A 16013-nucleotide genomic window follows, 5' to 3' on the forward strand; every position below is an offset into this window, starting at 1 on the left:
TACCTGCAGTGCCGGTGTATCCAGACACCTCGATGGCGTAGTGTTTGTCCACTGAGTCGATGGTGAAACTGGAGTAATGGGCGTAGGCCGTATCGTTGCCTGAACGCAGGTCCACTCTCAGGCTCACTGGGCCCATGCTGGTCAGGTTGTGAAGCAGCTCATTACCTGGATGGATGAGAGATAGAGAGAGAGAAGATTAGGACATCATTTAAAACATATACTATGTACTCTATGTTCAAGCTGTGAGCTATGCAGAGTACATACTGTACGCTTTGGTAGTAGCCTCCCTTTTGATGCAGTTAGCATGGTTGGGGTCAATTCCATTTCAATGGTGAGGGTGGGTAAAGAAGGAGGAATCTGGATATGCAGTCATTGTTTTAGCATTACCCACAGAGTTTTTAAACTACGGAGCGCGACATGGCTCAATGTGCCAGTAAATCAGCACAATTTACTTTTTCATTTATTTTTTTTCAAATTGCCACCATCTTGGAGATTTACTGAAGCTAATGCAGATTCCAAACAAGAATAATGGAAACCACTGTATAATAGGACGAACTTAGCAAATGAGGTATTTGTGGTAAGTACATGGGGGCCGCCATCTTCATGCATGTCCTCTATTCAGTCAATACAAGAAGTGGACTGAAATTCCTATTTAAAAATGTTCTCATAGAGAAGGATTAAAGAAAATTGGAAAATGTATTTGTTTACTTCCTGAATTGACTGAAATGATAATAGAAATGACCCCATCCCTGAACTACAGTTTCCTGTTTGTCCTCTTCTGAGGACTTTGAGTGGATCTGCGGCATTGAGTTGAACCTTACCGAGCCAGAACTCCTCGCTGAGGTTTCCAAAGCCGGTAGTGTAGTCACTCCAGGTTCTGAAGAAATTTGTCTTCCCGTTCATTCTCCTCTGGAACACCTACAGTATGCAACACATTCACAAAGCTGATATTGGGAACAGACAGACTCACCATAGAAAATAAATATGCATAGATGTCCCACATTCATAGCCATTCTATCTTTCCCCCACATACTATGTCCAACAAAATGCAGCTATTCAAAAGGAAATGTGATTGTCAACCTTTGGAATCAGATGGCTGATGATTCAATCCCATTCAAACCCATGAGAGAGAGAGAGAGAGAGAGAGAGAGGCAGAGAGAGAGAGAGAGAGGGAGACAGAGAGAGACAGAGAGAGAGAGAGAGAAGCCAAGTATCTTACCGTCCAGCCTCCTCCCTCAGTCTCCATGTCACAGTAGACTCTGACTGCCTTCCCTTCCTTGCCCTCTGGGTAAAGATCCACCTCTCCTGACTGGAGCGCTCCGTTCAGCAGCTCCTGGGAACACTCCGTGGGGAATGGGAAGCGCAGTTTTCCTGAGCCGAGGGGATACAATTACTATAAGATTACTATACAATTACTACAACATTACTATACAATTACCATACAATTACTATACAATTACTATAAGATTACTATACGATTACTATAACATTACTATACAATTACTATATTCTCTGTAAAAGATAAGTAACCCTGTTGCCTTGAGTTGATGAAATGGAGAGACTCATGTGCAAAGTACATTTTCAAAATTCACCGCTGGTCTGTAACACCTACCTGTGATAAACTCAGTGGTGACAATAGATGTGTACTGCCCCTCTCTCTCTCCCTGTACCAGCACCGTGTACTTAGACATAGAGAACAGTCCAGTCAGCTTGTACTCCGTCACCGTGGAGTCCAGAATCACCTCCTGGGGAGATAGAGGGCCAGAGAAACAGATGTTTGAAACTGTTTTACCTCATGCACTGTTGTTTCACCTCATATAGTCCGTCCCAAATGGCACCCTATTTCCTATATAGTGCACTACTTTTGACTATGGGCCCTGGGTAAAAGTAGTACACTATAGGAATATGGTCATTTGGGACGTATCATTGTATACAGATGCAGGATCTTCATTTGATAGTATTTTTTAAAAAATGTTTGGAATTTGAGGTTTAAAAAGTCTTCTGAAGCTTGTAATTTCCACTTTGAAATTTCAGACTTGATTTTCCCTTAAGAAAAAATGTATCAGCCCTTATAAAAATGTCCATTACTTATAATAAACATAATTCACAGTTTCTGTTGCGGCAGGATTATTTTCCTGCTGTAGCAAACTGGCTCAAATGAAGATCCTACATCTGTAGCATTGGTATACAATATAGTAGCAGTGTAGTTGTGGTATTAAGTTCATACGAATGTATCATGTGAGAAATAAAGCTCACCTTGACCTCCTCTCCTGCCGTCTGATAGGTCACTCTGTATCTGCTGAACGCAACACTGGGGGATTTCCATGATACAACAGCAGAACGAGCGCCCACCTCACAGGCCTTTACAGCTGAAGGACAAACCATCACACATACAGGTACGTTCTGTCCTGGTTCTTTTCCCTATACAGTAGGACCTCAGAAATCCCAACGGTAATAGAGGTCGTGTGGAGCACTGAAATGTTTGTAACTTTGACCGGTCAGTCCGTAACTCTGAGCTTCAGATCTTTGAGGTTCTACGCTGTAGTTACATGTGATGTTGTGCAGTGTGTTTCCCCCCTGTGTACTCACCACTGGCCGTTGTGAAGGTGGTAGTGATGGCTGTGCTCTGCAGACTGTCTTTCTGACTCAGGGCTTTGACTGTGTACAGGGTGTCTCTCTGCAGCCCTCTCAGCTGCTGCTCTACTGAGTTACCAGACACCATCACTGTCACTGTTACATTGGGAGCTGTGGGAGAGACAATTGAGAGGGACAGGGGATGCAGCTTAGGCTGGATTACAGCTTGGAACGTGAGTAGAACAGTATACAATGTACAGGTGTAGTTATACTAGCTATGGTACATACTATATACTACATGAGGTTGGTGGCACCTTAATTGGGGAGGACGGGCTCGTGGTAATGGCTGGAGCAGTTCCTATGTGTTTGATGCCATTCCCTTTGCTCCCTTCCAGCCACTGTTATGAGTCGTCCTCCCCTCTGCAGCCTCCACTGGTCTACAGTGCCTTCTGAAAGTATTCAGACCCCTTGACTTTTTCCACATATAGTTACGTTACAGCCTTATTATAAAATTGATTCAATAGTTTTTTCCCTAATCAATCTACACACAATACCCCATAATGCCAAAACAAAAATATATATATATTTGTTTGCTAATTTATATATATATAAAATATATATATATATATATATATATATATATATATATATATATATCACATTTACATAAGTATTCAGAACCTTTACTCAGTGCTTTGTTGAAGCAACTTTGGTAGTGATTACAGCATCAAGTCTTCTTGAGTCTGATGCTACAAGCTTGGCACACTTGTTTTTGGAGAGTTTCTGTCAGGTTTGATTGGGAGCGTTGCTGCACAGCTATTTTCAGGTCTCTCCAGAGATGTTCGATCTGGGCCACTCAAGGACATTCAGAGACTTGTCCTGAAGCCACTCCTGCATTGTTTTGGCTGTGTGCTTAGGGTTGTTGTCCTGTTGGAAGGTGAACCTTCGCCCCAGGCTGTGGCCCTGAGCGCTCTGGAGCAGGTTTTTTTCAAGGGTCGCTCTGTACTTTGCTCCGTTCATCTTTTCCTTGATCCTGACTCGTCTCCCAGTCCCTGCCGCTGAAAACATCCCCACAGCATGATGCTGCCACCACCATGCTTCACCGTAGGGATGGTGCCAGGTTTCCTCCAGATGTGACGCTTGGCATTCAAGCCAAAGAGTTAAATCTTGGTTTCATCAGACCAGAGAATCTTGTTTCTCATGGTCTGAGAGTCTTTAGGTGCCTTTTGGCAAACTCCAAGCGGGCTGTCATGTGCCTTTTTACTGAGGAGTGGCTTCCGCCTGGCCACTCTACCATAAAGGCCTGATTGGTGGAGTGCAGCAGAGATGGTTGTCCTTCTGGAAGGTTCTCCCATCTCCACAGAGGAACTCGGAGCTCTGTCAGAGTGACCATCGGGTTCTTGGTCACAACCCTGACCAAGGCTCTTTCCCCCCGATTGGTCAGTTTGGTCAGGTGGTCAGCTCTAGGAAGAGTCTTGGTGATTCCAAACTTCTTCATTTAAGAGTGATGGAGGCCACTGTGTTCTTGGGGATCTTCAATTCTGCAGACAGTTTTTGTTACCCTTCCCCAGATCTGTGCCTCGACACAATCCTGTCTCGGAGCTCTATGGACAATTCCTTTGACCTCATGGCTTGGTTTTTGCCGTGACATGCACTGTCAACTGTGGGACCTCATATAGACAGGTGTGTGCCTTTCCAAATCATGTCCAATCAATTGAATTTACCACAGGTGGACTCCAATCAAGTTGTTTTATTCTTTATTTAACTTGGATGACCAATGGAAATAGGATGCACCTGAGCTCAATTTCGAGTCTCATAGCAAAAATGTCTAAAAACCTGTTTTTACTTAGTCATTATGGGTTATTGTGTGTAGATTGCTGAGGATTTAGTTTTTATAATAAGGCTGTAACGTAACAAAATGTGTAAAAAGTCAAGAGGTCTGAATACTTTCTGAAGGAACTGTATAACTATAGTTATACTACTGTATGTATGTTCACCGTATCTTTTCATCAGGAAATGATACCACACTCACTTTTTGCAGACTCATAACTGATGATGAAGCGGTCTACTTGGCCCATGGCGGGGGTCCATTGCAGCACTGCCTTGGTATCTGTTACGTTAGTTGCTTGGAGAACAGTTGGAGGGGCAGGTACTACAGTCCAAAGACAATGTGTTTTACATGGTGAATTATTGTTATGCCTTTATGTCATGTTTTAAAACACCTAATTGTTGTCATATTGCAGGGCAAGACAACTGAAACTGTGGGTAAAAATAAGGCAAATGCACTCTGGATCGTTCTGCACTCCACGTCCAAAGCAGAATGCATGATGATGTACTGTAATGGTGAGTTGCTACAGCACAGTAGATCTAGGTAAGTGTGGTGATCACCTGTGGTCATGATGGCAATGAGGGGATCACTCTCTCTCTTCCCCATGGTGGACATCACACTGACCTCGTACGTGGCCCCCGAGGACAGCTTGGACAGAGACACCTGGGACTGCAGGGAATCCACAGACACAGAACCAGTCTCTCCTGTCAGGATGACAGACACACAACCACTCTCTCCTGTCAGGATGACAGACACAGAACCACTCTCTCCTGTCAGGATGACAGACACAGAACCACTCTCTCCTGTCAGGATGACAGACACACAACCACTCTCTCCTGTCAGGATGACAGACACAGAACCACTCTCTCCTGTCAGGATGACAGACACAGAACCACTCTCTCCTGTCAGGATGACAGACACAGAACCACTCTCTCCTGTCAGGATGACAGACAGACACAGAACCACTCTCTTTTGTCATGATGACAGACATACTGTAGACACAAAACCACTCTCTTTTGTCATGATGACAGACATACTGTAGACACAGAACCACTCTCTCCTGTCAGGATGACAGACAGACACAGAACCACTCTCTCCTGTCATGATGACAGACAGACACAGAACCACTCTCTTTTGTCATGATGACAGACATACTGTAGACACAGAACCACTCTCTCCTGTCATGATGACAGACAGACACAGAACCACTCTATCCTGTCAGGATGACATACAGACACAGAACCACTCTCTTTTGTCATGATGACAGACATACTGTAGACACAGAACCACTCTCTCCTGTCATGATGACAGACAGACACAGAACCACTCTCTCCTGTCATGATGACAGACAGACACAGAACCACTCTCTCCAGTCATGATGACAGACAGACACAGAACCACTCTCTCCAGTCATGATGACAGACAGACACAGAACCACTCTCTCCTGTCAGGATGACAGACAGACACAGAACCACTCTCTCCTGTCATGATGACAGACAGACACAGAACCACTCTCTCCAGTCATGATGACAGACAGACACAGAACCACTCTCTCCTGTCATGATGACAGACAGACACAGAACCACTCTCTCCTGTCATGATGACAGACAGACACAGAACCACTCTCTCCTGTCAGGATGACAGACAGACACAGAACCACTCTCTCCTGTCATGATGACAGACAGACACAGAACCACTCTCTCCAGTCATGATGACAGACAGACACAGAACCACTCTCTCCTGTCAGGATGACAGACAGACACAGAACCACTCTCTCCTGTCATGATGACAGACAGACACAGAACCACTCTCTCCAGTCATGATGACAGACAGACACAGAACCACTCTCTCCTGTCATGATGACAGACATACTGTAGACACAGAACCACTCTCTCCTGTCATGATGACAGACAGACACAGAACCACTCTCTCCAGTCATGATGACAGACACAGAACCACTCTCTCCAGTCATGATGACAGACAGACACAGAACCACTCTCTCCGGTCATGATGACAGACAGACACAGAACCACTCTCTCCAGTCATGATGACAGACAGACACAGAACCACTCTCTCCTGTCATGATGACAGACAGACACAGAACCACTCTCTCCAGTCATGATGACAGACAGACACAGAACCACTCTTTCCAGTCATGATGACAGACAGACACAGAACCACTCTCTCCTGTCATGATGACAGACAGACACAGAACCACTCTCTCCGGTCATGATGACAGACAGACACAGAACCACTCCCTCCAGTCATGATGACAGACAGACACAGAACCACTCTCTCCTGTCATGATGACAGACAGACACAGAACCACTCTCTCCTGTCATGATGACAGACAGACACAGAACCACTCTCTCCAGTCATGATGACAGACAGACACAGAACCACTCTCTCCAGTCATGATGACAGACAGACACAGAACCACTCTCTCCAGTCATGATGACAGACAGACACAGAACCACTCTCTCCAGTCATGATGACAGACAGACACAGAACCACTCTCTCCAGTCATGATGACAGACAGACACAGAACCACTCTCTCCAGTCATGATGACAGACAGACACAGAACCACTCTCTCCTGTCATGATGACAGACAGACACAGAACCACTCTCTCCTGTCATGATGACAGACAGACACAGAACCACTCTCTCCTGTCATGATGACAGACAGACACAGAACCACTCTCTCCAGTCATGATGACAGACAGACACAGAACCACTCTCTCCTGTCATGATGACAGACAGACACAGAACCACTCTCTCCTGTCATGATGACAGACAGACACAGAACCACTCTCTCCAGTCATGATGACAGACAGACACAGAACCACTCTCTCCAGTCATGATGACAGACAGACACAGAACCACTCTCTCCAGTCATGATGACAGACAGACACAGAACCACTCTCTCCAGTCATGATGACAGACAGACACAGAACCACTCTCTCCTGTCATGATGACAGACAGACACAGAACCACTCTCTCCTGTCAGGATGACAGACAGACACAGAACCACTCTCTCCTGTCATGATGACAGACAGACACAGAACCACTCTCTCCAGTCATGATGACAGACAGACACAGAACCACTCTCTCCTGTCATGATGACAGACAGACACAGAACCACTCTCTCCAGTCATGATGACAGACAGACACAGAACCACTCTCTCCTGTCATGATGACAGACAGACACAGAACCACTCTCTCCTGTCATGATGACAGACAGACACAGAACCACTCTCTCCAGTCAGGATGACAGACAGACACAGAACCACTCTCTCCAGTCATGATGACAGACAGACACAGAACCACTCTCTCCAGTCATGATGACAGACAGACACAGAACCACTCTCTCCTGTCAGGATGACAGACAGACACAGAACCACTCTCTCCAGTCATGATGACAGACAGACACAGAACCACTCTCTCCTGTCAGGATGACAGACAGACACAGAACCACTCTCTCCTGTCATGATGACAGACAGACACAGAACCACTCTCTCCAGTCATGATGACAGACACAGAACCACTCTCTCCAGTCATGATGACAGACAGACACAGAACCACTCTCTCCTGTCATGATGACAGACAGACACAGAACCACTCTCTCCAGTCATGATGACAGACAGACACAGAACCACTCTCTCCTGTCATGATGACAGACAGACACAGAACCACTCTCTCCTGTCATGATGACAGACAGACACAGAACCACTCTCTCCAGTCAGGATGACAGACAGACACAGAACCACTCTCTCCAGTCATGATGACAGACACAGAACCACTCTCTCCAGTCAGGATGACAGACAGACACAGAACCACTCTCTCCTGTCAGGATGACAGACAGACACAGAACCACTCTCTCCAGTCATGATGACAGACAGACACAGAACCACTCTCTCCTGTCAGGATGACAGACAGACACAGAACCACTCTCTCCTGTCATGATGACAGACAGACACAGAACCACTCTCTCCAGTCAGGATGACAGACAGACACAGAACCACTCTCTCCAGTCATGATGACAGACACAGAACCACTCTCTCCAGTCATGATGACAGACAGACACAGAACCACTCTCTCCAGTCATGATGACAGACAGACACAGAACCACTCTCTCCAGTCAGGATGACAGACAGACACAGAACCACTCTCTCCTGTCATGATGACAGACAGACACAGAACCACTCTCTCCAGTCATGATGACAGACAGACACAGAACCACTCTCTCCAGTCATGATGACAGACACAGAACCACTCTCTCCTGTCATGATAAAAGACATAGTAACACACTGGTCCTCTGGGGAAAACAAATGGCACCCTATTCACTTTATGATGCACTACATTTGACACATAGGGAATAGGGTGCCATTTGGGACACCGGCCATGATTGACACTTAAACAGTGTCAGTGTTTGGGGATGACGGAGGTATTTTGACTGAACAGCTGATCTGTCATTCATTAATGGAGCACACAAGAATGCTACAAAAGTTGTATCTTCCACTTGAATGATTTTGGTGAAGCCCTTGTGCTGACAAATGGGGTGTGAAAAAACTATTTTTAAAGTGTTCAAAGTTTCATCACCTTGTCACTTATAGTAGGGTTTCCCAAACCTGCCCTAGCACTACACAGCTGATTCAAATACTCAACTCATTGTCAAGGAGGGGCCCTAGGACCGAGTTTTACAAAACCCAGACTTAGAGGTAGATAACATGATAAAAGCTAAGGTAACACAGTAACTTACCCGTGACTGAGTGAGAGTATGTGATTTTGAAGCCAGAGATTTTGTTCTTTGGTTTGGACCAGGACACAGAAAGAGAGGCTTCTGTCACGTTACTAAACACCAGCTCGGTGGGGGGCTCAGGTCCTGCATGGGGAAGAAAATGAATAAGGAAGAGGAGAGGCCAGAAGAGGATATTTAAAGGAACCTCATATTCATTGTCTCCAGCACCACACCAGTGTCAACATGTGTGAAAACAGGGCGTTTCTATATTCTGTGTGTTAAAAAGACGAGTTGGAAGGTCCTATAAACTGCTTCTCTGTCACATCACAGGGTTGGATTAAAAGTAATAAAATTGTGATTTTCAAAAGGAGTTTCTAGCCAGAAGGAGGGTCTTTTCTTGCTCCCCAGGTCACAGTGAATGTCATTGTGTTTTTAAAACGGTTACCTTTTGATCATTTTGTTACTTTAGTTTTCACATATGTCGACACTGGTATTGTACTGGAGACAACGAACATGAGGCTGAAACGTGGTGAAGGAAAAGGTTAAAAAGTCACTAAAGTCCCAGTAAATGTGAAGTATAGAAAATATAGATACAATGGGATATTCTGTCTCAACACAAGTGATGATTTAGTGCAGCCACAGTTTAAATAAAAGAGAGACATGCAGGCTATCCAATACATGAATGAAAAGATACATTACTATAGGAGTTATTCATAAAAAGTTCTGGTGAAATATTCTGAATAAGTCTCTATGTGGGTTTGGTTCTCCTAATTACCTGTCATGGTGGTTACTCTGTGAATCTTGGAGCGGGATCCGGGAGTGGTGCCACATATGTGCAGGGAGTATCGGGTCTGAGGTCGCAGGTTACTGAACTCCACAGAGCGAACGCTGTCGGGGAGAACAACGGACACCCTCTTTGTGTGAGCTTTACCTCTGGAGCTACCGGGAGCTTTAGTGGGGAAAGCCACAGTTCCATTAGGGCTCTGTTTTCGGATCTCAATGGTGGAGTTTATGACTCCGGCTACTCTGACCTCTTCCCCGAGAGCAGCTCCCTCCTCCGCCTCTTCCTCCTCCTCTTCCTCATCCTCTGCCCTGTGCTCTCTTCTGGACACAGTGAAGTTCTTAAACATGGCTGTTGGGGCCGACCATGTGAGGGTGAAGCCGTACGTGGTGATGTTCTGAACCTTCACAGAGCCAAGTCCACGGCCCACTCCTGTTCCTGCTTTCCTGGTGGTGTTTTTGGAAGACTGGATAGTTGTTGTCTTGTTGCTGAAGACTTTGACTTCAGAGGTGGTCTCCACAGTGGTCATGTTCACAACATACTGACTCTTCCGTGGGACTGGCTTCCCTTTGCCTGACCCTGTCTTCACAGTAGTTTTAGATGTGCCTGAGGAGATGTCTGCCTCTGTCTTAATGTCCTTTGTAAGGGTGATCTTGCCCATCCCAGCCTTAGTGCTATCAAAAGCCAATGACACCTTTGTAACGTTCATAGTCCCCTGAACTAATTTCACCTTTTTGACTGTTTTCTTTCCAGATGTTAGAGTCACATTCTTCTCAGCCAACGTCGACTGCTCCAGAGTCTCTTTTCCTGACTGGGTTTTGTTCACAAACGTCTTCACAGTGCTTTGGGTGACATTGGCTTGAGGCTGGTCTTGGAGGTTGCCAGCTTCAGCATTGGCTTTACCTGCAGATTCCTCCTTCACTGTTCCTTTCAACTTCAGGTCAGGTTTAGACTGCTTCTTTATAACTGTCGTTTTGCCTTTGCTCTCTTGCTTTCTTCCTCCATGGTGTTTCAACAGAACCTGTCCGACGGTTGGTCGGCCCAGTCCAGTCTTGGTAGCATTAGAATGGGTGGTTTTGGTTTTAGTGACAGTAACCCCTTGTTTGGCTTGTGTCTTGGTGGGCCCTGCTTTTACTCTTGTGGTCCCTTTTGTTTTGCTTTTGATGTCACCATCCTCTTTGGCGGCCGTAGGTTTCTTTTGCTCTGTTTTCTTCTGGAAGAGGATTTGGTCTGCCTTGGTCTTCTTCCCCTGCAGACTCTCAGGTGATACCTTCAACGCCACCGTCTCCACCGTTATCTGGATTTTGTCTTTGGTACCTTCTGGAGATGAGAGAAAATAATATGTGTTCCAATAAACACACAAGCATACAACTTAGAATGAAGGAATGTATATTAGGCATGCATTCTAAGTGGTGTGCTTGTGTGTGGCGACTGGAACCTTAGATTATGAGTTGCTAGTGTGTCTCTAGCTGAATTGCAATAAAGACAATCAGATCAAAGAAGACAAGTCAGATCAAATGAAGAAGGCACAGTAACTGACTTTTACTGCAGTCAGCTCCAGCTGTACATTTACTGCAGTCTAGACCAAGGAACCCTGGGAGGCAGACACACTTTCCCTTCTCACATTTCCCATTCGCACTGCAGTCATTGGGACATGGGCCTTTGGAGCAGGAAGCACCTGGTAGGAAGGGGAAGAGAGTATACAGTATGAAACAAGACAGAGCAAACATCAAAAGATGAAATGTTAATGTTGGTTACCAGAAAGACTCTGGATTTAATTCAAACTAGCCTCATGGATAATCTCCATATCAGAATGAAGTTATTATATGAAAGAGGTTTGCGACTAGGAGGTTACGGTTATGTGTAACTAAATAAGACCAGTCGTACATTTACTCTTCATGAGGGACATCTCTTTCTCCAGCCGGCCAACACGTCCTTTCAGTGCTGCCATCTCAGCCACACATCCCCCGGTGCAGGAGGTAGGAACCAGACTGATGCGGTGGGTCAGGGTTAGAGGAAAGCCAGGCTTCAGCTTCAGCTCGTGGGTCTGGGTCTGCTCCTTGGTGCGGTTGCTAGCGTCGCTCTGGGTGTCCTTACTGATGCAGCCAGAGTCAGAAGTGATGAGCACCTTGATGGGGATGGGATGCGGCAGTGTGATGGAGGGTTTGTCTTTGGTTGTGGTCTTTGGACCACTGGCTGTTGGATGTTTGAGGGGGGTTGAGGGGGCTGGATGTGTCTGATTGGTTGCAGCTGGGCTTATGGCTTTCAGAGTGGGCTTAGGGGTCTCTTTGGTGAGTTTGACGAGCATGGCTGTTGGAGGTTTGAGGGGGGTTGAGGGGGCTGGATGTGTCTGATTGGCTGCAGCTGGGCTTAGGGCTTTCACAGTGGGCTTAGGGGTCTCTTTGGTGAGTTTGATGAACATGGCTGTTGGAGGCTTGAGGGGGGTCGAGGGGGCTGGATGAGTCTGATTGGCTGCAGTTGGGCTTAGGGCTTTCACAGTGGGCTTAGGGGTCTCTTTGTTGAGTTTGATGAACATGGCTGTTGGAGGCTTGAGGGGGGTCGAGGGGACTGGATGTGTCTGATTCGCTGCAGCTGGGCTTAGGGTTTTCGGAGTGAGCTTAGGGGTCTCTTTGGTGAGTTTGACGAGCGTGGCTGTTGGAGGTTTGAGGGGGGCAGAGGGGGCTGGATGTGTCTGATTGGCTGCAGTTGGGCTTAGGGCTTTCACAGTGGGCTTAGGGGTCTCTTTGGTGAGTTTGATAAACGTGGCTGTTGGAGGCTTAAGGGGGGTCGAGGGGGCTGGATGTGTCTGATTCGCTGCAGCTGGGCTTAGGGTTTTCACAGTGGGCTTAGGGGTCTCTTTGGTGAGTTTGACGAGTGTGGCTGTTGGAGGTTTGAGGGGGGTCGAGGGGGCTGGATGAATCTGATTGGCTATAGTTGGGCTTAGGGCTTTCGGAGTGGGCTTAGCGGTCTCTTTGGTGAGTTTGACGAGCGTGGCTGTTGGAGGTTTGAGGTTTGAGGGGGCTTGAGGGGGCTGGATGTGTCTGATTGGCTGGGGTTGTGTCTGATTGGCTGCAGTTGGGTTTAGGGCTTTCACAGTGGGCTTAGGGGTCTCTTTGGTGAGTTTCACGAGCGTGGCTGTTGGAGGCTTGAGGGGGCTTGAGGGGGCTGGATGTGTCTGATTGGCTATAGTTGGGCTTAGGGCTTTCAGAGTGGGCTTAGGGGTCTCTTTGTTGAGTTTCACGAGCGTGGTTGTTGGAGGTTTGAGGGGGCTTGAGGGGGCTGGATGTGTCTGATTGAGTGCAGTTGGGTTTAGGGCTTTCAGAGTAGGCTTAGGGGTCTCTTTGGTGACATTCACGAGCGTGGCTGCGGTTTTTGGTTTTGCGAGGGAGAGGGTGAGTAGGACGTAGGGTTTCGGTTCACTTCCTGTTCCTTTGGCGTTTCTTTTCTCATTGGTTACTGGAGTTTGAAGGGAGGGGAACGGGGTTAGCAGGAAGAGGAGGGCTAGAGAAAACAACATTTTGAGGCAGAATAGTTTTTGGATGGTCCGAATTCCAACAGTTCTATAAACTCCTTCCCCAGTGTCTCAGTGGAGAGGAGGCTAGACAATCCACCAGGGTTATCCTACAAATGAAAAAGAAAAAAAACAAGTCAGCCAAGACGAGTATACTCAGATTACAGTTTATTAACATATGCAAAGCCATTCTGGAACCAAGTCATAAAGTTAGGTTTGTGCTGTGGCCATTGGCTGTAGAGGTATGTAGTGACTACGAGCCAGAGGCTCAGAGCACAACAGATAAGCACTGTGTTCACTACTAGTAGTATATTCTGCGGTGCTGCTGTACATTTTCACTGGACGTTTCCTCTCTCCTTCTCCAAACACATACACTGAACCCTTTCCTCACTTAGCTCCTAAACTATTTGTTTTTTTGCTCCCTCACCAGGTGAAGAAAGGGGCTATTATACCGTACAAACCCAACTACTTGTAGTAGCTCTCTCTAGAAGTCCTCCTTGAGGTTAAACCCCCACATCCAAACTGACAAAGATTATTTGGAATGCTTTCAATGAGAACATTATGTTTATCACAGGAGGTTGGTGGCACCTTAATTAGGGAGGACAGGCTGGTGGTAAAGGCTGGAGCGGAATCAGTGGCACATCTTTTTTAGTTATTAACCCATTTTGAGGAAAAATATATTTTTTGTTTTTTTACATATACATACATTTTACATATACATTTTACATACACATTTTACATACATGGTACTTTTATATAAAGCAGTCACATAACAATAATACATTACCAAACATCAGCTCTTTAATCCCACCCCTCTGCCACTCTCAGCCCATCCCACCTATCACAATAGACCTCAGCTCTTTAATCCCACCCCTCAGCCACTCTCAGCCCATCCCACCTATCACCATAGACCTCAGCTCTTTAATTCCCACCCCTCTGCCACTCTCAGCCCATCCCACCTATCACCATAGACCTCAGCTCTTTAATCCCACCCTCAGCCACTCTCAGCCCATCCCACCTATCACCATAGACCTCAGCTCTTTAATCCCACCCTCAGCCACTCTCAGCCCATCCCACCTATCACAATAGACCTCAGCTCTTTAATCCCACCCCTCAGCCACTCTCAGCCCATCCCACCTATCACCATAGACCTCAGCTCTTTAATCCCACCCCTCTGCCACTCTCAGCCCATCCCACCTATCACCATAGACCTCAGCTCTTTAATCCCACCCCTCAGTCACTCTCAGCCCATCCCACCTATCACCATAGACCTCAGCTCTTTAATCCCACCCCTCAGCCACTCTCAGCCCATCCCACCTATCACAATAGGCCTCAGCTCTTTAATCCCACCCCTCTGCCACTCTCAGCCCATCCCACCTATCACCATAGACCTCAGCTCTTTAATTCCCACCCCTCTGCCACTCTCAGCCCATCCCACCTATCACCATAGACCTCAGCTCTTTAATCCCACCCCCTCAGCCACTCTCAGCCCATCCCACCTATCACCATAGACCTCAGCTCTTTAATCCCACCCCTCAGCCACTCTCAGCCCATCCCACCTATCACCATAGACCTCAGCTCTTTAATCCCACCCCTCTGCCACTCTCAGCCCATCCCACCTATCACCATAGACCTCAGCTCTTTAATCCCACCCCTCAGCCACTCTCAGCCCATCCCACCTATCACCATAGACCTCAGCTCTTTAATCCCACCCCTCAGTCACTCTCAGCCCATCCCACCTATCACCATAGACCTCAGCTCTTTAATCCCACCCCTCAGCCACTCTCAGCCCATCCCACCTATCACAATAGACCTCAGCTCTTTAATCCCCCCCCTCTGCCACTCTCAGCCCATCCCACCTATCACCATAGACCTCAGCTCTTTAATTCCCACCCCTCTGCCACTCTCAGCCCATCCCACCTATCACCATAGACCTCAGCTCTTTAATCCCACCCCCTCAGCCACTCTCAGCCCATCCCACCTATCACCATAGACCTCAGCTCTTTAATCCCACCCCTCAGCCACTCTCAGCCCATCCCACCTATCACCATAGACCTCAGGTCTTTAATCCCACCCCTCTGCCACTCTCAGCCCATCCCACCTATCACCATAGACCTCAGCTCTTTAATCCCACCCCTCAGCCACTCTCAGCCCATCCCACCTATCACCATAGACCTCAGCTCTTTAATCCCACCCCTCTGCCACTCTCAGCCCATCCCACCTATCACCATAGACCTCAGCTCTTTAATCCCACCCTCAGCCACTCTCAGCCCATCCCACCTATCACAATAGACCTCAGCTCTTTTATCCCACCCCTCTGCCACTCTCAGCCCATCCCACCTATCACCATAGACCTCAGCTCTTTAATCCCACCCTCAGCCACTCTCAGCCCATCCCACCTATCACAATAGACCTCAGCTCTTTTATCCCACCCCTCTGCCACTCTCAGCCCATCCCACCTATCACCATAGACCTCAGCTCTTTAATCCCACCCCTCTGCCACTCTCAGCCCATCCCACCTATCACCATAGACCACTCTCGATTGGTTTCCATATATTTTTCAATTGTTCTGTGATGTTT

General features: G+C 47.0%; 1 protein-coding gene across 1 annotated transcript; it reads right to left on the reverse strand.

Annotated features, from left to right (window-relative positions):
- Positions 1–7: 7 nt before the first annotated feature.
- Positions 8–12926, reverse strand: LOC139400770 (tenascin-like; the record flags this gene model as incomplete). Its single annotated transcript, XM_071145417.1, has 12 exons — positions 11810–12926; positions 11463–11600; positions 9917–11242; positions 9163–9285; positions 4963–5106; positions 4607–4726; positions 2590–2745; positions 2257–2369; positions 1613–1745; positions 1220–1371; positions 822–918; positions 8–165 (listed from the first exon to the last, which is right to left on the reverse strand). Coding segments are annotated over exons 1-12 (3309 nt in total), but the record flags the coding sequence as incomplete, so codon positions are not given.
- Positions 12927–16013: the final 3087 nt, after the last annotated feature.

Source organism: Oncorhynchus clarkii, unplaced genomic scaffold (assembly GCF_045791955.1).
Source record: "Oncorhynchus clarkii lewisi isolate Uvic-CL-2024 unplaced genomic scaffold, UVic_Ocla_1.0 unplaced_contig_9319_pilon_pilon, whole genome shotgun sequence".
NCBI classification, from domain to species: Eukaryota; Metazoa; Chordata; class Actinopteri; order Salmoniformes; family Salmonidae; genus Oncorhynchus; species Oncorhynchus clarkii.